Raw genomic sequence first — 23,554 nt, 5'->3', positions numbered from 1 at the left:
TTCAAAATCAAGAATGCTGAAAGGAGACGGAAGTTCTGCGTGAGTTGTGATTATGTCATCAAGAGACAAACAGCTCTAGCGTTGTAACGTGATACCGCGTTTCGGTAGCGCGAGCGCGAGAACGCCACCCATTTGCGCTTCTTTCCTTGAAACGTAACATCATGTGAAGGCTATCGCCAGAAAAGCCTGAAACATGGCCAAATTACAAGCTGCAACAGTTTCCAACAAAACAGTACGGAAACGCAAACGGAAAGATACTGAAGATGCGCATTTAGATGCTACCTCGTCCACGTCCCTCGAATCTGCGATCGAGCAAGATCAAGGAATATCTGCGACAACTGACAGTATCATTATTCCCACGAAAGAAAATGATGGTGGTAAAAAGCCACGACGGGTATCGAAGGGGAAAGCCACTCCTGCGCTCGCTCGAAATGAATCTTCTTTCACGAATCCTGTAACCAGTACCATTCCATGGCCTCTCTCTTTTCAAACTCTCGAGAAAACACATCGAGCATTGAATTTAGTCTATACATTCTGCTCTACACGAAAACATCTAGCAACTACTTTCGATAACCTCAAGAATGCGGTTGAAGGCCATATAAAGCGGGAGCTAAGCGTAGAAGATGTTGCGCAGATAGTAGCGTTGCGCCCGAATGGAATGAACTTCTCATACGTCGATGAGGCAATGTTACAATTGGATGTTCGGGGTGCAGAAAGAGATGAGACTTTCAAGGGTGGGCGGGCGAAGAATTGGCACGCTGCTGGACCTGCTCCCGATGCTTCCGTGGGAGGACTCACAGGTGTTGAGGGATTAGGGTATGGTGAAGGAGCAGATGGAGAGGGCAAGGAAGTTCTACTGTTTGAATTCATAGATGGTGATTTGAAGAGACAAGTTCAAAGTAAGAAGACGGGCGAAGCGGTAAAGGCTACCAGAAAATTGAAGGATGAGGAATTGAAGATGCCGGTTTTCAGTCAAAAGCAGATGATGAATTTAATTGAGAAGAGGAATACAAAGTTTGTTAGTGCAATCAATGCGTTTCTTAATCGATGCGATTCAGATGGTGTCGATGCAGAAGCAACTTTACTCAAAGAAGCTGAGCTTTTAATTCCTATACCGTCAATATCGAGAAGTAGCACGCCGAAGCCGGACCATAGTGTTCTACCCAAAAGCATACCTAAAGAACGCGCCAGTATATCGAGTATCATAACGGAAATCAAAGAGAGCGAATGGTATACTGGTCAAATTGTACCTGATGGCCATCGTGTCTTCGATCCTCAAGAGGCAATCTATGGGGATTTAAATTTTGTTCTGAGTCAAAATCTAGTTAATGCCTTGTACAACACCAAGAACATTACACAATTTTATGCTCACCAAGCTGAAGCTATAAATAATCTTCACGATGGACATAATGTTATTGTAGCGACTTCGACAAGTTCTGGAAAATCTCTGATCTATCAGATACCTGTTCTACATGAGCTTGAAAAAGATCCGCATTCTAGAGCAATGTACATATTTCCCACCAAAGCTCTAGCACAGGATCAGAGGAGAAGTTTGAAAGAGATGATGAGGTTCATGGCCGGTCTTGAGGAAGCTATTGTGGAGACTTTTGATGGGGACACGGAAATGAAGGATCGAAATTTGATACGCGATGAGGGTAGAATTATATTTACGAATCCAGATATGCTACATATCACTATTCTTCCACAAGAAGATAAATGGCGAACCTTTTTGCAAAATCTCAAGTTTGTTGTTGTCGATGAAATCCATGTCTACAATGGGCTATTTGGTTCTCACGTAGCTTTCATAATGAGGCGTCTAAGAAGAATTTGCGCGGCATTGGGAAATCGACGTATTAAGTTCATATCTTGTTCTGCCACGGTTGCAAATCCTATGGAGCATTTCAAAACAATATTTGGGATCGAAAATGTACGAATGACAGACTTTGATGGTTCACCTTCTGGCAGGAAGGAGTTCCTTTGTTGGAATACACCTTTCAAAGATCCCGCAGATCCTGCAAGTGGACGTGGAGATACACGAGCTGAGGCTGCTAGATTATTCTGTCAGCTAGTCCTTCGAGGAGTTCGAGTCATAGCCTTTTGTCGTGTTCGAAGACAATGTGAAGCTTTAGTTGGTGCGGTGAAAGAGGAATTGGCAACCTTGGGACGTCCTGAATGCATGGCTCGTGTAATGGGATATAGAGGTGGATATACACCACAAGACAGAAGACGAATCGAAAGCGAGATGTTTGAAGGGAAACTAATGGGTATCATTGCAACGACGGCTCTAGAACTTGGTGTAGATATTGGATCTTTGGATGCGGTTCTGACGGTGGGGTTTCCATACACGATTGCGAATCTGCGGCAGCAAAGTGGAAGAGCTGGACGAAGGAACAAAGATTCGCTTTCAGTTTTGATTGGTGATTGCTTCCCTAGTGATCAGTATTATATGAATAATCCGGATGAGATCTTCACCAAGCCAAATTGTGAGTTACAAGTCGACTTGCAGAATATGCTAGTACTTGAAGGACATGTTCAATGCGCCGCTTTTGAAATGCCCATTCGTCCAGATGAGGACGCAATTTACTTCCCTAAAAACTTGGCCGAGGTAGCGGAAGAGCGACTGGTAAAAGACGAGCTTGGCTTTTACCACTGCAGCGAACGATATAGACCCACTCCGTCGAAATTGGTCGCAATTCGAGACACCGAGGAGGATCATTTCGCCATTATCGATATCAGCCACGGTAAAAATATTGTTTTGGAAGAACTAGAAGCTTCTCGAGCATTCTTCACACTCTACGATGGTGGTATATTCCTCCACCAAGGAAATACATATCTTGTCAAAGAATTTTTGCCAGAGCGAAAGATCGCCAAAGTCGAGCTTGTCAAGGTCGACTGGACAACCCAACAACGCGACTACACCGACATCGATCCAATTGAAACCGAAGCTATCCGCCGCATCCCCAACTCCCTTTCTCGTGCTTTTTTCGGCGCTATCAAGATTCAGCAAAACGTCTTTGGCTTCTTCAAACTTGATAAAAAAAGACGCATTCTCGATGCCATCCAAGTAGACAACCCGCCTATCATTCTCCATAGTAAGGGAATGTGGCTCGATGTTCCTAAATCAGCTCTCGAGATCCTCGTTGAAAAACGTCTCAATATTGCTGGTGCTATTCATGCAGCAGAACACGCAGTCCTATCACTCATGCCCAATTTCGTAATTAGTATGCCCGGAGACGTCCGCACTGAATGTAAAATCGGCGTGAAAGATTTCGCTCAAAAAGAAACTACGAGGAAACGTCCTGCTCGTCTTACTTTCTACGATGCTAAAGGTGGAGCATCGGGCTCGGGTATTAGTACTAAGGCTTTTGAATTTATTGATTTGTTACTCAAACAAGCGTTGAGGAGAGTAGAGGGTTGTCATTGCTATGAAGGTTGTGTAGAGTGTGTTGCGAGTGAAAATTGTAAACATGCTAATGAGGTGATGAGTAAGGCGGGTAGTGAGGTTATTCTGAAAAGTCTGCTCGGGATAGAAATTGATGTTGATGCGTTGCCGATGGGGCCGCTGGATGAGAGGGATAGGGGGATTGAGACGGTGGTTTTAGCGGAGACGGTCATGGGTAGAGGGAGAGTGAGGGGTTTGGAGGATGTGGATCATGATGGGGATGTAAAAATTAAGAACGAGCCAGAAGATTGAATTGATTGAAATGGAGGGCAAGTGTACAGAAGAGCGGGTAATGATTGTATGATTGATGGGTGCGTGGTTTTAGATTATGTATGATCACATCACAGTCAGCATTTATATAGAATTGGTACAAGAAAACCAATCAAACAGATTTACCGATCCGTTTTCATCACAAGGAACTTCGTCTCCATACTTTCAACTGCAGCTGTTCGTTCAATGCAGAAAAGACTGTTTTGGTGCCTCGTGACAAGAGCAGGCGACCATATTCAATAAGCGAGAAAAATGTTAATTTGCGTGTTTCAAGTCATACAAGAAGGAAAGAAGACCTAGCGATGTTTTAGAAAGATCTCATTCTTTAATTTTTTGTTCATTTTGGGAACAATTTTTGGTGGTTTTTTTATGTTTGATTGTATAATTAACCTTCATTGTCAGAACTAGATAGATTGATGTTGAAGGTTTTTCTTAGATGTAGGGGGTATACCTTATTAGACTTCAAGTTTTAATAATAGAGATTTTACTTTTACTCTTTTTCCGGAATTTATTATTGGAAAAGATCATGTTCTCAATTCATACGTTTGGATAGTTTTATCATAATTTTGGCATGTTCCTTTAAGGGGGATGTAAAAGGGGTTGTCAACTACCGACTGACCAAGACTGTCAGTCGGTGCTAGCAATGTGCCTTATCAACGTTGAACCATATCTCTGAATTTTTTTCCATGAAGACAAGTGTTGAATCTATACTATCAGTTTCTGTCTGTATGTTTCAAGTATATCTTTAGTATTTCTCTATACTGTTCTTGAATCATGATCTCGTTTGACTCTTGTAGTGTTCATCTAGCAGTATCCATTACGGCTCTGAAGTTTCACACTCTAAAGTTTCACACTACATGAGAATTGTATTGCAAATGAAGTCGAGCTCCTGGTTGGAGCATTATGACTGGTACTGTCATCTCAAGCTTCCAAGTGCTTCTTCGTCTGATGATTGTACGGTCAAGAGAGTAGCTCATGATTCCTTGAGTAAATTCGAAAAGTATAAAGGCTCAACCTTTCTTCGACCTTTGAAATCCTCCATCAACAACTTCTGGGCTCTTACTCCTTGATATCTTGACGTCAACAAGATTCTTGAACATCTTTTCAAACTCCGCAAATAGCAACTCACGTCGTACCATTATCTTTATCAAATTTGTTCGCTTTGCAACAAATTCTAAAGGCCTTTCATCTTCCCTAACCACTTCTTTCATTTCAAAATGAACAATATGAATGCTTTCCGAGGAACAGATGCTGCTTCAGTGAAATTCAAGAAGGAATTAGTCCAATTAGCACCAGGATATTACCTCGGAGATCTCCATCGTCATATTTATATGACGGGACAAGACCTAATACGCGATGCGGGCACTGCATATCAAGAAGCTCTGGCAGGAGAAGAAGATGCGGCTGAAGATGTTGAGCCGGTTCACCAGATGATACCATGTAAGTTTGCCATCTTTCCCTCTAGCAACTTGCTTACTAACATATCTTCGCAGCGATGCAATCGTTTTGTGATCTCAGCGTAACCAAAGATATGATCCGAAGCAGCAGATCATCCTTCGAATTGTCGTGCCGGAATTGGCTCTCATCTGCCCGAATGACATATCCGGCATTTGGTTACTTCGAATTTGGTTACTCGCCATTCGGGAAGATTGACTACGAGTCGTATTTTCAGAACGACAACGTAATTGGTAATGTTATAACCATAAACATTGAATCTTATCCAGCCTCTTTATCATCTTGGTTACACGTACTACCAAATAATTTGGTCGGAGACGGTAGCGATACCGAGACCCTTAGAGGCACTGAGGATCAGTTCAGTAGTGATACTGACAACAAAGGCATCTACGATTCCGACGATAGCAAGGAGAGTGAAATCATCAGAAATTTCGATGAGCACGACCACCCAGATTCTGTATCTCTGAGGTCTCTCGAAAATCCAAAATCTCTTGTGAGCATTGCATACATCCCACCTCACAAGAGAGGCGGCCCTGATAACTCACACTCGCGATCACAATCCGACTCGACTGTTCTTCGGTTGAATAACTTCTCAGGAAGAGACAGAGACAGACCGGGAAATCAGCCTGAAGACGGTTCACAATGGCAGGAGAACTCTAGTGTGAGCAGACGACCATTTACTGGAGGCTCTTACAAGCCGCACTCTAGTCCTTACGTGCCAGCCTCTTTACTTAGTTGTCACACCGGCTTAATGACACAGAGTGTTCACAGCCGATCGCTCTCAACCCAGTCAAATTATAAGGCGACAGGGCAAGGCACAAAGGCAGTTAGAGACCTTGCCGACAATCTTAACTGCTCGGTCTTTGTCAGCCATCTCCCAGAGGATGTCAAACACAAGGAAATTTTTGCAGTGATTAACACCGGGTCCGTAGTATCCGTTCATATCAACGAACCTATTCCTGGACGTCCGTTTTCCGCCGCTAAGATCACATTTAAATATCCTGAAGGAGCTGCCCGATTCATGGTACTAATCAATAGTACCATGGGTATTCAAATTCGCGGCCATCATTTGGCTGCCGTCTACAACGACTACGGCATGGTCAGACACGCGCAGGAACATCAAAGTCGGGTTATTCATATTCATGGACCCTATAAACTCATGACTGAAAGTTTCTGGAGAAAATACTTTGGCAAGGTCACGAGATATCAACTGGATCACGTTGCTTATCTGCCATTTGACCCAAACAACAAGGTCACAAGGTCTATGGAGTTTCGCTTTGCCAGAATCGAAGCACAGGCTCAGTCGATCTTGATAGCTATCATTCATGATCCTCAGTTTGAGGGTAAAGTATTCTGTAAATATGAGCCAGATCCTTGTGGAAAAGGTTGGGAGACCTTACCTCTTAGATAAGGGCCTTTAAAGAATTGATAGAGTGTAATGGGTTCAGGATAAAATGGGACAAGTGGGTGTCGATGGCAGAAGACTTTGGTCACGAACGCACGAAGACTGGCATCACTAGACATATTTGGTAAAAATTCTAGATATATAGTGCAAAGAGAATATAGGTAGCGAACTCCTATAATGAATATATTGAAACCAAACTAGAGTACTTATATTCTTGAACTCATTTTGGCTTTCGATATGAATTCCTTTCTTTTCGCAAGTGGGTGATTAAATAATTGTCACATCAAATAAAAACTACGCCGCTCTCCTCTGCCTAAGTACCATCCTCTAGTTCTTGCGAACTAAACTTTTACAGCTGACAGAAGTAGACATTCTCTTCGAATTCATCCCGAAGTCGGATTCCATATCGTTTGCGGATCTGATGATGCGAAATGGCATACAGATTTTAGTGCAGCATATTATTCATCTAATGAGATCCATCCAAAGCTATCCCTCTGTACATGGCGCTGGAATTTTTTTATCTAGTTGGGTGATCACCAGAATTCGTGACCCGTGATTGGTAACTGCAGTCATTATTGTTCAGTGAATCGGTAGGCTTGGGTCATTTGAGTTGAGCTAATCCTCGGTTAAGTCTTGGCTGTGCCTGAATCCCAATTCACAACTTCAAAGAAACTACCTAGATTTATCTTTCAGGAGAGAAAATGGATTTCTTATGTTGCTTTCTAATTCTACGGCTGTTACAGAATATTGTGTGTCAAAGCTTCCAAAATAAAAGTGAATATACAATATCGGCAGAAGTGATGTGTGAAAATTGGCCTATGGCCATGAAGCAGAGGCACCCATTGCTATTCTGTTATGTAAACATTATCCTTAACTATCTATTAGTTACATTTTGAAAATCTTCTGAAACAATCACCTAGAAGGCAAACCCACGAAAAACAAGATCAACATTTAATAGTATGAAAATGGTTCGACTTCCATTCCAACTGCACTTCCCTCTCAAAGTTCTGAAAAGCCTGCTGTCCTATCTTATCTTTTTGAAACCATGTGAAACTCTTGCCTTCCGTATCAAAACATCATATCATTGAGTCTAATTGAATAATACTCTACACACAATAACTTGCTCAATGACATCATTCATTTAGTTTATTTTCCAGTGTCTTCGTCGTATCACAGCCACCGAGGCTTATCTTGTAATCTAATTTCAATTTCTGGTCCGAACAGAGGTACCAGGAGCTGAAATCTTGAATTGTACCAGTTTTCACTCGCTCTTTTCTTTGCCTTGAGTTTCAGTAATCACTGCCAAGCCAAACTAGCTTTTTTTACCTTATTATTCCAAGATATACGCGTGGATTTATGGTTCGCTTACCTTACTGTCGCGATCGTAGATAGATATGTGTTGGTTGATCTATACTAAAATTGGAATTGTACGATGACATCGCTATATTCACTCTTCCAATGTGAGCCGTATGCAATTTTACCTTGAGTTCAGTACAGGTGTCAGAGCAGTAGGATGCGGCTGTGAATTGAACTTGCCAGTATCTTGCTCAGGTAGCAGAAGTTATTTTTAATTTATAAGTCTTCCATCCTCCCAAACTTCCATCTTACTCTCAAGTTATTTCCAACAACTTTCCTCGCAGTTTCTTTGCACATTCATTTATTTCAAACAATCTTTCTTGAAATACCTTCCAGGCAACTACTCCATATAACCTGGACTTCTTTTCTTCTAATTAGAGTTATCTTAGTCTTGTATCTAACAATTTAGAAAGAAACTTCTATACTTGTTGCCTTCCAACAACTCTTTCATTAAGAAACACTCGTTTTCTCTTGAGGAGATCAGTAAACACCAACTACTCTTCTTTATTATTTTATTTCAAGATGGATATCACACTCTCCAAATCTTGGTACAATGGTCGCACCCTGCCCTCAGAAAACTCCATCAAGAATCGCAAAGTCCAAGGAAAATTGAATGTGGGAACTCGGTCAAGTACATCATCCAAAGCTAGTGGTATGTTTTCCTTCTGCCAAATTATTATTATGGTAAGGTGGCTAACTTTGAGTCAGATACCACAATCACCGCTAGGGAAAATCCTGCTCCTTCTCGAGTCTCAGCAAATCATGTCCAACGTCTCGAAGGCCTCGCGATTCAAGCGGAGCATGATCAGGATGAAGAAAATGAGTTTGAAACTAACAGCCAGACCCTGGGCCAAAGATTCGCGAGGACGATGACTCTTGATGAATCTATCAAAAATTCTCCTCCAAAGCGCTCCCGATGGCACGAGATGTTCGAATCTCGACACCGAATGACAGCTCCACATAATTCTGCCACTAATGCCAATCGAAATAAATCGCCATTGAGTCTATTTGGAAATGCCTTACCCAAAAGGTCGCCGGCAAATGGCGCTTCTAGTCAGATGATGGGCTCTAAGAATGCTTCGGGTCCAACACCAACACCGGGTAAGACCTCCCACTCAAATGACTCTAAATTGTTCAGAGCATTTCTGAATCGTGGTGATGGAGCAGTACCTTTCTTCATCTCGCCCGCTGGTACCCACCAGCAGTTCTTTCCGGTCTCGGCCCGTTCATCCCAGAATACTTCTGTGGTTGTCCCATCCAACACTCCTTGTGAAGGTATTTGCGCTGCCGGTTTTTTCTATGCAGCTGAACCAACTCAGCCAGCTCAGGTAGCTCAAGCAGTGCAAGTAGTTCAGCCAGCTCAAACGGTTCGACTAGCTCAACCAGCTCCGCAGCATCTGAGGACTGTTCGATCAATGAACAGTTCCAGAAGTATCAACTCGAGGTCAACTGCTCACACGAGGACTGACACTAGTTTGTCCACGACTTCTGGTGCCGACATTTGGACTCCCGCGGACCGCAGTTTCGACACTTCTGCTTCTCAATACACGGGTCATACTCGGATGACATCTGCATCTGGAAGTTTTGTTGACAAGAGTCAACACACTCGGATGGCATCAGCGTCGACAGGTTTTGGTAACTTCTCATACCAGCCCGCCATTTTCGAGAATGAACAAATGACTACTGGCCCCATAGCTGACTCACCGCCTGAATTCAACGACTTTAACCAAGTAGCTCCAGAGATTCTCCCAGTGTCAATGGAATACTTCACTCAAAGTATGGCTGTTGCTCCAACGACTGTATTTGCTCCCCAGCCTCCTACAATGGGTATGGACAGCATGATGACAGCACAGGTTGCAATTCCGGATCTTTCTCACTTGGTGAAGAAGTTCCGTCCAACGAACATGCTTCTCCGAGAGCAAGGCATGATCCCAGACACCTCTCGTCAAGATACCAACTACGAGGGTGACGAAAATCATCCTGATCTGCTTGATCTTCCCGAACATATCAATTGTTGTATGTGGATCATCAACATTCCGGAAGAGATCGGATATGCGGAATTCATGCAAATTCTTGATTGTGGTGCCGTTGCCGCGCTTTCTATGGTCAGACCTCAAAATGGCCATACTACACAAGCCGCCAAGGCGACTTTCAAGACCAACGCTGGTGGTGCAGAGCTTTACCGCCGCGCTCGCAACAAGGGTGGTCTTCGCATTCGTGGCCGTAAAATCAAAGTCTGGTACAATGACTACGGTGCGTACGAATGGAAGGGACCTGAGACCCGCTTCCTGGAGATTGAAGCACCTCAACTACTTGATGAAGCCTTCTGGCATGGCTACTTCGGAAGTTGGTGCAAGTACATCATCATCTCTGTCACTCCAATGCCATGCAGGAAGTACGGATTTGCATGTACCAGGTTCGAATTCGTCAGAATTGCCGGACAAGCACAGACTTGCTACCAGGCAATTCAGAAGGATATGACATTCCTAGGACAGGTGAACGTACGGTATGGAATTGATCCTAACGAGATCTAATTTAGATGCAGGCAACTGAGTGAGGGGCTGCAGAGATACGATGGACTTTGTTCGAATGTTTGAGTATGGGTGCGATCAGGATATAGGCTGACGGGTCTGAATATTGGATCTTTGTTACTGATGGACCTTACTGGCCATAAATTTCGATACCGGTGCATTGAGAACAACAAGGTTTTCGCCAATGTAGTCGTGGCATAGAACAAGGACAGAGCGAGTTCTCTCGCGTTTTCAAGCCGACGATGTGCCAAGCAAATCCATCGTCGAGGTTCAAAAGCTGGTCGGAATCGACAAGAGGAAACACACCGACTACACACACATACAAGAACGGCTAGGAGGTCACTCAGAAGTTACAGACCAGGAAACTGTAACATATCGGCAGCAAATCTTCATGCTGGTTTTGAAATTGCTTCTGTCCCGCTGGACTCAATGAGCTTTTGGAATACACATACCGAACTTTCCTCCCACAGGGTTGTTTCCTTTGTCCTAAAACTTAAAAAATGGAAATTTGATTGGAGTAATTCTCTTATTAGATGGCCATAGCTGTGACGAATGTATTAGTTAGAAAGATAGAAAATTTACCAAAAATAATTTAAAAATCTACCATTTTGTTGGATCTTGAAATTCTCTATTCGTTTTCCCATCAGTCAACATGCCTTTTCATTCCCTTTCTAATTTAAGCAATCCCAATGCAGTAACAGAAATTTCCCTTGTATGCTTCAACTTCTATCTAGTGATGTGAGCAAGCGACAGTGTCATTTCAATATGAGCAAAACTAAAGAGTATGATCAAATGTATATAGCACAACAGATGGCCTTATTAGTCTCATACTCGCATCAGAACCAAGCAGATAGATAGAATTCGACCGGGAATAATCGAATCAAGAGGAAGTTCAGCCATCTATTGTTCATGATCCTCATATCAAACGACAAGATGATGCAATATCACAAGCCTCGGTGCTTAGACTTAGAGACGACAGAGCATGTACTATAATAATAAGTTCGCTAACCGCAATCTACTTATCCTTTAATTTTTGAGTAATCGAGGAATATGTAACGCACTATAATATCAGACAGAGCCAGCTATACATCTCCATGCGCCAATCTCCAGCGTCAGCATTTAAAGATCCGCGTTATTTATGGGGCCACTACTTTTATGTGAAATCATATCACAAATAGAGGTCATGGTGAGAGTTCAAGGTAGTATCTTTTTATAATATAGTAATCTATAGATTTCACGATTTCGCTTGAGGGGCTCGTCTAGTCCTGCATCAAAAAATTAGGTATCTGGTAATTCATACCCGTTGATATGTCTAAACTGTATCTAGTAGATCTTTTTATCATAAATGGTTTGTCATAGGGGACTATGTCTCTGGACACAGTTATTCTGTTCCACGTAGGTTGAACAACACCAGCCCGCAAAAAGAACTCCGACCTTAATAGTGAATCTCAGCCAAGTAGCTGCCATCATTCAATCACATCAAACCCATTTGAATTTGACAATATTTCTACCACCAATCTCCAAACTCTCAACTCTCCTCTCCCCTTCCAACGATCCTCCTCTCGCTTACGGGAAATCCTTCGCACAAGGATCCGGCGCATACTCCACAATCAAATGTTCTCCATAAACAGGATGCATCTGCAACGCCTCCAAACACTGCGTCGCCTGACCATTAATTCTCGCAAACCCCATAATCATTTTCCGATTTCCCTTCACAGCCGTCTCAACATATTCCCAACCCGACAACTCATGATCACAAAAAGTTTCAAAAAATACCTTGAAATGATCGTATACCACGTAGCGACTCGGACCTTCGATAGATATCATACGAGTTTTATCTTCACACTTGTATCGTCGATATCCGAATGTGTTGTAACGTGCGTTGACTCTGCGTCCGCGAATAACGATCCCTTCTGCACTTTCGCATTGGTCTTTGAAACGCGCAGCGGCTTCAGGATGTTTGAAGACTAGTTTTGCGGCAGACATGATGTATTCACCCTGTGGACGGGTGATTTCGAACGCGGTGACGGCACCGCTATGGATTTCGTCGAAAACTTCATGGGCTTGGATGTCGGCGGCAAGATTGGTGAGCCAGAGGGCACAGTTGAGATGGTCGGAAAGTTCGCGGATGCCAGCGCGGGGATTACCTTTGTAGTTTCCTGATGAGGTCTGAGAATCTTCTTCTGAGGGAACAAATGAACCGTTTCGTCGTTGGAGTTTTCGGGAGGGGGAAGACTGAATTGTGAGGCGTAGGGGTCGATTGAGGGGGAAGATCGAGTTCTGCGTTCATGGAGGTTATGGTGTGGGGATTATAAGTTTGGGTTGGGTTGTTGTATTGATTCGTTGAGTCTGAGGAATAGTGAGATACGAGTGAGGAAGATGAATTGTGAGTATCATGATATGTGTTTTGAGGAGGGGTGTAAGTGGGAGTCACACTACCCGAGTAAGACTCGCTGAAAGTAGTAGATCGAGTAAAGTAATTGGGTGGAGGAGAAATTTGTCCGGTTTCATATCGTCGTTGCGCCCATGCTTCTTCGTCGTATAGATCTGCCGGATTATATGCAGTGGAGTGTTTGCGATTCCTTCTATATTGGGGCCTGAAACTTGGCTGGTATCTTCGTTCCTGTTTGGGTCCGGCAAAATGGTTATAGTTTCTCCATATATGTCCTCCGTTACGAGGTCTTCTTTTTCTTTGAAAACTGGGATATTGAGTCTGAGAAGAATTTGTATATTCAGCAACTTGTTCTGAGAGAATCTGTGGCTCATTAGGGTCTAAGTTGGTATATTGGCGTGATACTGTTCTATTTCCTGCGTCTTGTTTAAAAGAAGGTCTGTCTGAGGGAGCTCTTAGCTGTCCAGACTGCTCATATGCTTTGTATTCACAGGTATTTCCGGAGAAAACATGGTGTCTAGCCATGTCATGTCCACCTCTCTGCACAAAGTCGTTATTGGATAATAAATTTGTATAAGTGTTCATACTCGGCTGGATCATGAAGTTCCGATGGGAATTTTCGAGCTGACTGCCCTCATAACGCAAATCTCGATCAATATCAAAATCATTTGACTTGGCATCTTGGTGCTGAGCATAATATTGAGCCAAGTTGCCCCGAATTGGGAACTGATGATCATGTTGATTTGTATGGGAGACATTACTCTGGGAGAACTGGTAAACGTTCTGTGATTGTCTTGCTTCTTTGCGTCGGCGATTGCCTTCTAAGACTTCGGCTAATCGTTCCTGGACGGAGGCTGGTGTTGTACCTAAAGGAGTAGTGGTTAATTTTATGGGTGTTGATTCATCTCAAGCAGGAAAGATGTTCAAAATAGTGCAGGGAAAAGCTTACCATCAAGCAAGAACACATTTCGAGGGTTCATATTAGCATCGTATGTAATTGGAAGCACGGGTCTAGGCGGGCCAGCTTTTTTGGGATTTGAATGATAGTTCATTTTGACCATCTAAAAGAAGGCTCTGGAGTATCTGAGGGGTATTTGTAATCTGTAAGATTCTGTAAAGGCAGGTGTGTAAATATTATAAAGTAGATACTTGCTTGTTGAAAGTTCCTTGTGAATGTTTGAATGGAGTAGAAATGTATTGCTCAGATGTTGTACGATCTGTCTCGAATATCCTTTATTCCCAAGACTGAGAGGAAGGAATTTGGGATCTCGAAGGTATAGAAACAAGACTCCTCAGAACAGCATTTTTATATTAGTTTTCTCTCTTAGCTGTATAAGCAATGGTCTAAACGAAAGGGACCACGTGCAGTAACTTTTGTCTCCAATACAGCAGACTATATGTATGGACCAAACATAATCAAGCACAGTTTTATTCACTGGAGATTAGTGCTTCGAATGTATTGCATATTTTAATTTTGGTAAAAAGAATGACTCGAAGATGAGGGATTGATGAGAGCAATTATGGATAAGTGTTAAATCCATGGGAAGTCAAACGGATCGAATCTGGACAGTGTTTGAAGCAATATCTAGCTTTAGTTAAAGTTTGTTTATCGTTGAGCAGCTGAGTAGATTTTACTCATTTTCACTAAATCAAACAACTTTGCAGTTTTACAGACTACTTTTCCGCAGTCGTTTTTCTATCAGCAATGAAAAGATTAGACTCGCTTTATCCCCATGAAATTGACCCAACTCAACCGGTGAGCACTGTTATAGGACTGCAAAATCTAAGTGTATATATAGTTTTCTTCAAAGTTAAACATTGGAATAGATATCTATGTTCGTGCAGTAACTTGAGAGACTGACATTTTCATCAAACTGGGGCAGCAATACTACTTTTAGACAATTAAACAATGCCATTCCAGTCTTTCATACTTTTTTGGTACTGTAGACTCCAGTCTAATTTAGCACTTTGTATTCTGAGCAGTGTATCTTTCCATCAGCGAGCAGTACTCCCCTCAATCCAGCCAAGACAGAGCCACTAGGTAACTTCCTATCGCCAATGAAGCAATACACGTATCAATACGGCCTTTCCTTACCATGCCTATACTCATTCATACCGTAGATATCCAACCCTTCGCATCAGCCCTACAATTTCTCCAAAAACACAGCCGTACCCCTATCCATACGGTTTTCCCTCAACACTAAGCGATGTTTCCTCAACAATGTAATAGTACCCCTTCATTATCATTTCCTTCATAAGCTCATCAATGCCTGATCTTATTCTCAGAAACTCTTTTCGCAAACTCTCTACATCTTGATTACAAGTCTCTTTCATCAGGAATCTTTTCAATATCACAGACAGATCTTTCGGACCATTCTTCACGATTCTCGATTCTGAGTCTTTATTCGAAAAAGATCAACAATAGGCACTCGAGAAATTCTTCGAATTCCCATCTTTCATCAAAACAAACAAACTCGTAATCAACAGACATGTTATCCAGTATGTCTTCATTAAACTTCACCTCCTCTTTTCCCCACAGCCAAAACGGCCAAAATGGTTCTTTCTGGAACCCTACCTCGCCACTAGCTGGTAACTCATCACCATCCCAAAGATCACATCAAGCCTCGCTAACCCTCCATCCCCTAGCTACTCATCACCGCAGACAGAGCGAGTATCTCTCCAGAACCATGACCAATGCTCTAGGCACAGTTCCATTACCCAACTTCAACTTCGACGAACATAAGCCACGTCGAATTACTTCTCCATTATCCAATGTGAAACCCATTGGATTTGAGAGAACAATCTCCCGTCAAATGGGATATTCACACTTCAGCATCTCGGAAGTTGGAGTCGATGTGCCTTTGTTTGAAGAAGAAGAAGAAGAAGGTGGTGATAATACGCCGATCATCACCCAGTCTTTGGTTTGTGGTCTCCATCCAATTCGACATGGAGCATCTTCTTCAAGGCAGGAAGATAATATATCTGTTCTAGATCTTGAGACTTCTGTTGCGGGACTGAACATCGACGAGAATACTTCTCTCTCAAAGAGGAAGAAATCCTACGGTACCCTACAGGAGTATGTTCCGTATGCTCATGCTCGTGATCATACTGCAAATACGGGTATGGACCCTTCCAACGTCATCGGCGGACATCGCGATGTCACTGCAATCTTTCTAGGACCACAAGTCCAGAGCAGTCTACCCGTGAGTGATGGTGCACCACACGCACCACCTAGTCAAAATCAACCACTTGCTCATCGTGCTGTGGGATATCAACACAAGAGAACCATGACCAGCTACGGAGGTCCTGGGCAGTATATGTCACAGTTCAATGCACAGGTAGTTGGTAGTCCATCGAACATTGATGGTGACAGCACCCGCAACAGTCAGACGCCGACTAATAGCTTTGTACACCAACAAGGCAATAAAGTACCACATAGCTTGAGAACTCCTATCGGAAACTCGCACTCAGGTGCGTATTCCGCTCAATATAAACCAAACGCTACCTCCGCCAGCGTTCTATCAATAGTTGCCCAGACCTCAAACCACAGATCTGGCGCAACATTCCAGTCCAGAGTACGGCCAACGGACCAGCTTCTGCGAGAACAAGGACTCCTCCCAGCCCTCCCCGTCTCCACCCCAGCCGCCTCGCACTACCTCGGCGACCACGACGACCGCGATTTCCCCAATAAATTCGGGGGTGAAGCCAATCTCCCCAGCGAGTTAAACTGCGCAGTCTGGATCCAAGGCATCCCCAAAGACTTCGCTCGACAATTCCTCTACCAGGAACTCTTCAACGTTGTATCTACTGGCCCCATAATCGCAGCGTACATCTGTCTCAGGGGCGATCAGCATCCCCACCACGCAGCAAAGGTAGTATTTAAACACCCTGAGCACGCTGCTCGTTTATTTCAGCGAGCTTTCTTCCAGGGAATCTACATCAATGGGAACCGTATTCGTGTTGAGCCAAATAGACATGGTCACCGTGAATTTCCGCTTAGACTGCATTACCAAAGTCGCGTGGTCCTGATTGAGGTGTTTAATAATGCCAGTATGGATCTTGCGTTCTGGCAGACGTTTCTCGCCAATTTGTGCGTGTATGATATGGAGAATTGTAAACATCTATCCTACAGTACTCCACAACGAATGGTGATGGAGTTTCGATTTGCGCGGATCTTTGGACAGGCGTCGGTTTTACTTGCGGGAATTAGAAATACCGCGTCATTTGAGGGAATTGTCACAGCGAGATACATTCCAGATGTGCCTTGCGATATCTGTGACATGTACTGAGCTGGGGCCAAGTTTGGTTTTTGTTGACATTGTTTGGTCAGCCAGCGTTTGGGAGGAATTAGTGTGACAAGATAGGGCGGTGTATTTTTTCGGCGAGGCCGATTGTAAAGATAGAATTGCTAAGATGGGTAAGAAATCGGGATTGGATTAGGAACTAAATAACAATATTGAAATTACATCATTACCTGTCAGGATAGTGAAAAAAGACATCCTTCTGGTCCTATTCCAATTTAAAGACCAAGAATAAGCTTCATTTCTTTTTTCAAGGTCTTTTTCTTGGCATGAGTAAATAGCAAATATCAAAATACAACCCATTCATTTCTGATCTTCGATTCCTGTGACATACTGAAATGGCTAATTCGCTCTTCCAAGTGATGGATGCACTTCGAGGGGCCCCTTTATTCTTCGCATACACAACTCCAACTATACCAATCAAAAATCTCATATACCATTCGAGTTCCCATGAAGTTTTGTGTGAAGTGAAGAAGGATATCAAGTCTGTTAAAATGGGGTATTCTCAAGTATACTTGAAATGAGGTTTTGGAGTGCTTACACGAGGTCATCATATAGCCATACCTGTCTTTGGATTCCATCATTTTCCATTTCCATATCCATTCACATCGAACAGGATAGCTACCCAGTACTCCCTCGCAATTCATATTTCCCAATCCCAGTTCCAAAAGCACTCGAATTCCAAGATAACTCACTATTCAATTGAATTCATATCTATCCATTGGTAATTACCCAAGTATCCATATAAACAATATCAATTCCCTAGATCTACAAAACTTTTTGGTATCATAATACAACCCATGCCATGCCATGCCATTCCATTCCATCCCGTCCATGTATGCATTCATTTCTCATGATTTAACAAATTGCCCAAAGACACAACATGCTAGCTATGCATCCAGAAATTTTCCAAGGGTCTGACCTCTATGCCAACTCGAAAGTCACATGATCTCAGCCGGCGATCGAAATCTTTCTCATTGACACACACCTTCGCCAACCAAGTGTCATCACTTCGACTTTTGAAACCTCCGCTCATAACTCCAAGTGCTCCCCAAGTCCCTTCCAATACCAATCATGCTATGCTCCAGAAATTGATGCTCCTCAAATCTACCAAATCGCGTATTTTCCTTCAATTCAAGCCCGACACAGATGCGCTCATCATTATCTCATATTACCCCGTCCATCCATCCATCCATCATCTACCACTTTTACCAACTCGAAAATGATCTTTTCTCAACCCACGATCTCGAAGCCTCCGTTTCTTCATCAACTCATTTACATCATATAACACCAAAGGAAGTACACAGTCCACATCCTCAATTTGCTGTCCTTGGTCTTGAATCATCTGTTCCAACGTCAGCAGACGCTCTAGAGTCTGCTCCTCAAGTAACACCATCTCAATTCGATGCGTGTCAACCAATTCCTCGATATGCGCTCCATGTTTCTTTGAAAAAGCTGATACTCGTTCTTCCGTAAGACTAAGAACAAGGGACTTGAGCTCTTCTTCGGTTTTGATACTTGGGTTTCTGTTCTCCTTGTCCGCTGATATAATTTCATCCTTGACACCATTCAATAACTTTTCAATGCGAGCTTCATACTCATCTCTGAGTATCTTCTGATGGTTCGTCAAGAAACTTTCAATGAGCGGCTTGAACCTTTCCTCGTACTTAATTTCGAGCTCGGTTTCTCGTGCAAGCATGCGTGCTCGGAATGCTGTCTCAATGTTCTCATCATACTCTTTCTTTAATGCCTCATCTTTCTGTGTCAAAAATTTCAAGAGCATTGGTCTAAATGTCTCTTCATATTTAGCCTCTAATTCGCGGTCCCGCTTGTATGCAAAATTCTGAATTAGAGATTCGGTCATTGCCTTGTGGATCTGAGCTTCGGCCTTTAGCCTATTTTGCATTTTTTGATCCATGAGAGTTGCATTGACTTTCTGACTCTCCTTCATTTTCAGAGTGAAATCGTCACATGCTTTCTCTAAACTTCGGACTTTTTCATCCATCGTATTCATAAGTGTATCTGATTGCTTTTGGTAAAGTTCTAGCGTAGACTGGCGATGCTTTGCCTGAGTTTCCTGTAAGGAACAAATCTTTTGTGTCAAATTTGCCTCGGATGACTCAAGGGTTTCTTGAAGTTTGGTAGTGGAGATGTGGCCCTGCTCTTCTAATCGCCTTTCCATTTCTTGAATGATCTTTGGAGTTGAATCTAGGAATGCAGTATGCTCAACCAGTAATTTCTCCATAGCAGAAGAATTTTTCATGACCTCGGTATCTAGATTGCGGAGTTCTTCTTCACGATCTGCTCGCCATCTTATCCAGTCAGATGCCAATAATTCTGTACGGTTGGTATCAAGACCAACGTTCGTTGCCAGATGTGCGAAAGACTTTTCTTCAGCTTCAAGTCGAACCTCGCATCCAGCCAATTGGGTTTTCATGGCCGTAATCGTTCTCTCTGCGGTCGCCAGCCTCCCCTCAAAAATTGCTTTAACTGAATCATTCTTTTCAGTCTGTTGATTCTTTAGATTCCCAAAATGGTTTGAAATATCAGCTCTGACAGTGACGAAGTTTTCAACTATCAAGGTCTCTAGCTCTGCAAGTTTAGCATCGTGCTTCTTGTCTGTAGTATCAATCCATTCGGCAGTTCTATGATCCAAAGCCGTGAATTTTGTAGAATCTTGAGTTATCCTTTTCTCGATAGACTTTATTCTACTAGAAAATTGTCTTACTTGAGTATCAAAGTCCGAGCTAAGCTGCGATTTCAAAGCATCGAACTGGCTCTGATCGTGTTGCGGACCACGTGAAACCCTGTTCTTAAGTTCTTCAAAATCTTCATATCGCGAAGCTAAAGCAGTCTGCAAAAGGTTGACACGTTCATTAATTTTCTGGCGTTCATCTTCTATCTGAGATAGCATCTTTCTGCGAAACTCTTCTTCCAGCTTACAATGGCGTGATAGATCATGTGCTGTACCCTCATGCTGTTGACCGAGAATGAAAAGCCGACTACCTTGATCTTGTATGGCAGACTCAATGCTTGGTATTGGTGCCTAAGGAGGAATGTTAGCATCTTCGGCAATTCTTCCACGGATTGTGTGCAAAGGGCACTGTTTACCTGCTTAAGAGCTTTTATGCTGCTTTGAGCATCTTTAAGTTGGGCTGCATGACTACCTCTAGAAGCTTGCAACGACTCGTTGACCTGTTCCACGAGTTTTAGACGCCTAGATGTTTCGACTTGTTCTTTAGATCTAGCTTCGGCAGCAAGAAGTCTAGCGCTCAATTCCTCTGTTGATAGTTTGCATTCTTCCAACTGAGAAAATAGCTCACGGTTACGAGTCTCTGATTCATCAAGTTGTCTGGCCATCTCCTCAAATCTATGCTTGTGTATATTTTCCGATGATAGCAATCGATTTTCCAAATTTTGTATATGTGCAGTCAAAGGCCCAGTGCTTTGCTGTATGGCGTTTGCTATCATGCTTTCTATAAGTCCACCATTTGCACTTGAGCTGTCTGACACTCCTGCTGCAGGCGGGATAGGCGGAGCATGCACAGGTAATGGTGGTGGTGGCATGGCCGAATAGATTGACATCGCGGAGATAGGTCGAGACATAGCTGAATTCTCGACTCTGAATTTGACATTTTCCAGATGGGTTTTTGATTTCAAATGAGTCTCAAAATTATTCGTCTTTTTGTATTTCGAAACCTTGTGCTCTGTATCACAATCCAAGCATTTGATATCGTAAAGATCTGTTGCTTTAAACCGAGAATCCGGATATTTTTGGCGAAGTTCACTTAGACCTCTCTGAAGCCAGATTGGCAGGGACGACTAAGAAGTCAGTTTCCAAATCCATTAATTATGCCGAAACTACTTACCAGGTTTTCATCTTTTAGCTCTGCATTCTGCGAAAAGTCCATGTGTTGGTAAGGTTCAGATTGAACCGATGGACTGTAAAATTGTTCTGGCGCAGAAATTCTCCGATTTCCATCCAATGGCGCAAGTGCAGGTCGTGCCAGTCTCTGAGGACTAGAATTTCTACTGTTCAGCCTGAAATGACTTATGGAAGGAGTGTCATTCCCAGAGCCATCGCTCTCTTCTACCTCTATTATCCTTCGCTTTCTGAATCTCGGAGCCAATCCTTTTGGATCAATGCCTTCCCTCAGTTTTCGATCGACATTGTTATGCGATTTCTCGACCTTTACATTTGGCGCTAGAGGCTGTACGGCATATTCATCGGAGTTGACTTCGTTGTTGGAATTAGTGAACGACAAATCGATGTCTCGAGGCTTGACAAAATCGTAAAGTCGCAAGACACCCTTCCCCTCATTATTCTCAAGCAATTCTAATGTTGTGCCCTAGTTAGAGTTAGTACAATGTCCATAGCAAGCAGAATATATTCTATTTACTACCTCATCCAGCATTCGAGATACAACAATTTTGAATATCTTTTTTTGTTTTTTAACCAAGGCCGAGTTCTCTACCAAGACGCGATCCAGTTGATCGAGATAAGGCTGTTGCATTACAGTACCGGAAATCCCTTCGCCCGGTGGAAGATTATAATCGTAGAGAAATCGAACTACAAAATTCCTAATACGGATATTATCCGCATCAGAAACCTCTTCGTCCGCCATGATTGTTATCAATCGGTTGATGAGGGGAGGAGGGGGAGGGGGAGGGAAATGTCAGGTGGATTCGTGATTTCTCGCGATTTGGGCGTTTGGTGTGTGTTCCTGGATCTAAGCTCGGGAGTACCGAACCGAACCATGGCACGGACAATTACTAATTTTTGACCCGCACAAGCTTCAGTTCGATTAAACGCGGGGAACTTTTAGATTCCTCGATGAACCTCACCGGGCACCATCAAATCATGGGAATTACTCCTAGGAGCTTTGTCTCAAAACTATATCTATACGGAATCATCTCTACCTATCTAACCTTCTCATTGTCTACGACTAGATGCATAAATGATCTGAATCCTTGCGCAGACACATCCCAGAACAAGGTTTATGTCCGCAGCCAAAAGCCACAGGGAGGGAAGAAAAGCAATAAAATGACAGACAAATCCATGGCACAAGAATAAACAAAACAAGGGAGCTGATTGAGAGATTATCATTTACCCATTCGCTATTTGCTTCAAACTTCTCCCTTTCTTTATGAAGAGTCTATCTCTATTTCTACCCAACATCTGTCTGACAGTCTCACGAACTTCTGGCAATCATCTCAAAGTAGAAATGTCCTCCAGAAAGAAAAGACAGTCTCTAGCTGAGGCACCATACCGGCCTCATCATAACTCTACGAGCCTTCCAAGCAGTGCGGCTTCCCAGATCAACATAACACCTGCTCTAATATTGTGATGCTAATCTCACACAGCCTCTCGTCGCAGCTCACGACGTAACACATTGTTGATCTCTACATCTCCAAGCATTGGTATAGATGAGGCTGGTGTTAACGAATCGCCTCATGATTTCGATAAAACTATTACAACTCTGAAATCAGCAGCAGAATCTGTAACGGTTCGAGTCTGGCAAGAGACGGCAGACGAACAAGCACGGGCGATTCAAGCTATGAGGTCTGCAATTAATATCAAAGATTCACGGATGCAAAAGATGAATCGAAAGATTGGGAGACGGGATAAGACTATAGGCAAATTGAAGAGACGATTAGATCGCACCAAAATGGCACTTTCAAAAGCAGCCTGGCCAAAGTTGGACGCAACGATGGGAATGGGAATCGAGGATGACGAGAGGATGAGCATGTTGAGGGGCAAGACCCCGGCGTCAGCAGATGGGCTTTCCACAGAATGTGGAGAGAATTGTTCTCGTTTGGTAAAAGAAAATCAACAATTGAGAGATCGATTACATGAGGTCGATGGGTTGTGTATAAGACTCAGGAATGAGTGTAGCAAGTTGGATATCAAGATCAGAGGACTCGAGAGGAATTGAGGTGAGATGGGAGAACAGCAGAGCATATGTTTGAGAACTTGTGTTTGTGTACCTAGTATGCTTGAGTACTGGTCAGATATGAACACACCTTATGTATTGAAGCTGTCAATTATTCCCTTCAAATAAAACATGTTATCCAAGATGTTGGTTGCCATCTGGAAGTAGGATAATCTCGTTGTTCAAGCAACAAATTAACATTCCACACAGCTTTGGACGACAACTCAACGTAGATAATCTTCATTCATTTCTTACTTCACTTGTTTCTTATATCAATTCTTTCTGGCTTCACTCATTTCATACTTCAATTCACTCTCACTTTTACTTCCACCCCGGATAAAACTCACGTGGCTTGTTTATTACACTCTTTTACTTTTTTCCTTTCATTTTCTTTTTCTAGGCACAATCTGACAAATATATGCAGCTTCCCGTCGCTGTTCACACTCACCCCTCTTTATATCACAAATCT

The 23,554-nt window shown here is 42.9% G+C and overlaps 7 protein-coding genes across 7 annotated transcripts; 5 read left to right on the top strand and 2 right to left on the bottom strand.

The window, feature by feature from the left end:
* Positions 1-193: 193 nt before the first annotated feature.
* Bfra_011472 (putative dead deah box helicase protein) lies at positions 194-3,694 on the top strand (the record flags this gene model as incomplete). Its single annotated transcript, XM_037341798.1, has 1 exon — positions 194-3,694. One exon carries the CDS (start codon positions 194-196, stop codon positions 3,692-3,694), a length of 3,501 nt encoding a protein of 1,166 aa, XP_037194655.1.
* Positions 3,695-4,929: 1,235 nt separating this feature from the next.
* Positions 4,930-6,578, top strand: Bfra_011471 (uncharacterized protein; the record flags this gene model as incomplete). Its single annotated transcript, XM_037341797.1, has 2 exons — positions 4,930-5,152; positions 5,206-6,578. The coding sequence occupies 2 exons, from the start codon at positions 4,930-4,932 to the stop codon at positions 6,576-6,578; spliced, it is 1,596 nt and encodes a 531-aa protein (XP_037194654.1).
* Positions 6,579-8,450: 1,872 nt separating this feature from the next.
* On the top strand, positions 8,451-10,462 carry Bfra_011470 (uncharacterized protein; the record flags this gene model as incomplete). Its single annotated transcript, XM_037341796.1, has 2 exons — positions 8,451-8,580; positions 8,637-10,462. The coding sequence occupies 2 exons, from the start codon at positions 8,451-8,453 to the stop codon at positions 10,460-10,462; spliced, it is 1,956 nt and encodes a 651-aa protein (XP_037194653.1).
* Positions 10,463-12,025: 1,563 nt separating this feature from the next.
* Positions 12,026-13,903, bottom strand: Bfra_011469 (uncharacterized protein; the record flags this gene model as incomplete). The annotated part of the gene is made up of 3 exons (XM_037341795.1): positions 12,026-12,739; positions 12,828-13,717; positions 13,801-13,903. The coding sequence occupies 3 exons, from the start codon at positions 13,901-13,903 to the stop codon at positions 12,026-12,028; spliced, it is 1,707 nt and encodes a 568-aa protein (XP_037194652.1).
* Positions 13,904-15,352: 1,449 nt separating this feature from the next.
* On the top strand, positions 15,353-17,140 carry Bfra_011468 (uncharacterized protein; the record flags this gene model as incomplete). The annotated part of the gene is made up of 2 exons (XM_037341794.1): positions 15,353-15,440; positions 15,498-17,140. The coding sequence occupies 2 exons, from the start codon at positions 15,353-15,355 to the stop codon at positions 17,138-17,140; spliced, it is 1,731 nt and encodes a 576-aa protein (XP_037194651.1).
* A 1,207-nt stretch (positions 17,141-18,347) lies between these two features.
* Positions 18,348-21,777, bottom strand: Bfra_011467 (uncharacterized protein; the record flags this gene model as incomplete). The annotated part of the gene is made up of 4 exons (XM_037341793.1): positions 18,348-20,198; positions 20,264-20,974; positions 21,022-21,501; positions 21,553-21,777. 4 exons carry the CDS (start codon positions 21,775-21,777, stop codon positions 18,348-18,350), a joined length of 3,267 nt encoding a protein of 1,088 aa, XP_037194650.1.
* A 600-nt stretch (positions 21,778-22,377) lies between these two features.
* Positions 22,378-23,088, top strand: Bfra_011466 (uncharacterized protein; the record flags this gene model as incomplete). The annotated part of the gene is made up of 2 exons (XM_037341792.1): positions 22,378-22,456; positions 22,517-23,088. 2 exons carry the CDS (start codon positions 22,378-22,380, stop codon positions 23,086-23,088), a joined length of 651 nt encoding a protein of 216 aa, XP_037194649.1.
* Positions 23,089-23,554: the final 466 nt, after the last annotated feature.

This window comes from Botrytis fragariae (genome assembly GCF_013461495.1).
Source record: "Botrytis fragariae strain BVB16 chromosome Unknown tig00000037, whole genome shotgun sequence".
Lineage (NCBI taxonomy): Eukaryota > Fungi > Ascomycota > Leotiomycetes > Helotiales > Sclerotiniaceae > Botrytis > Botrytis fragariae.
This window is presented reverse-complemented; position numbering and strand designations above follow the sequence as displayed.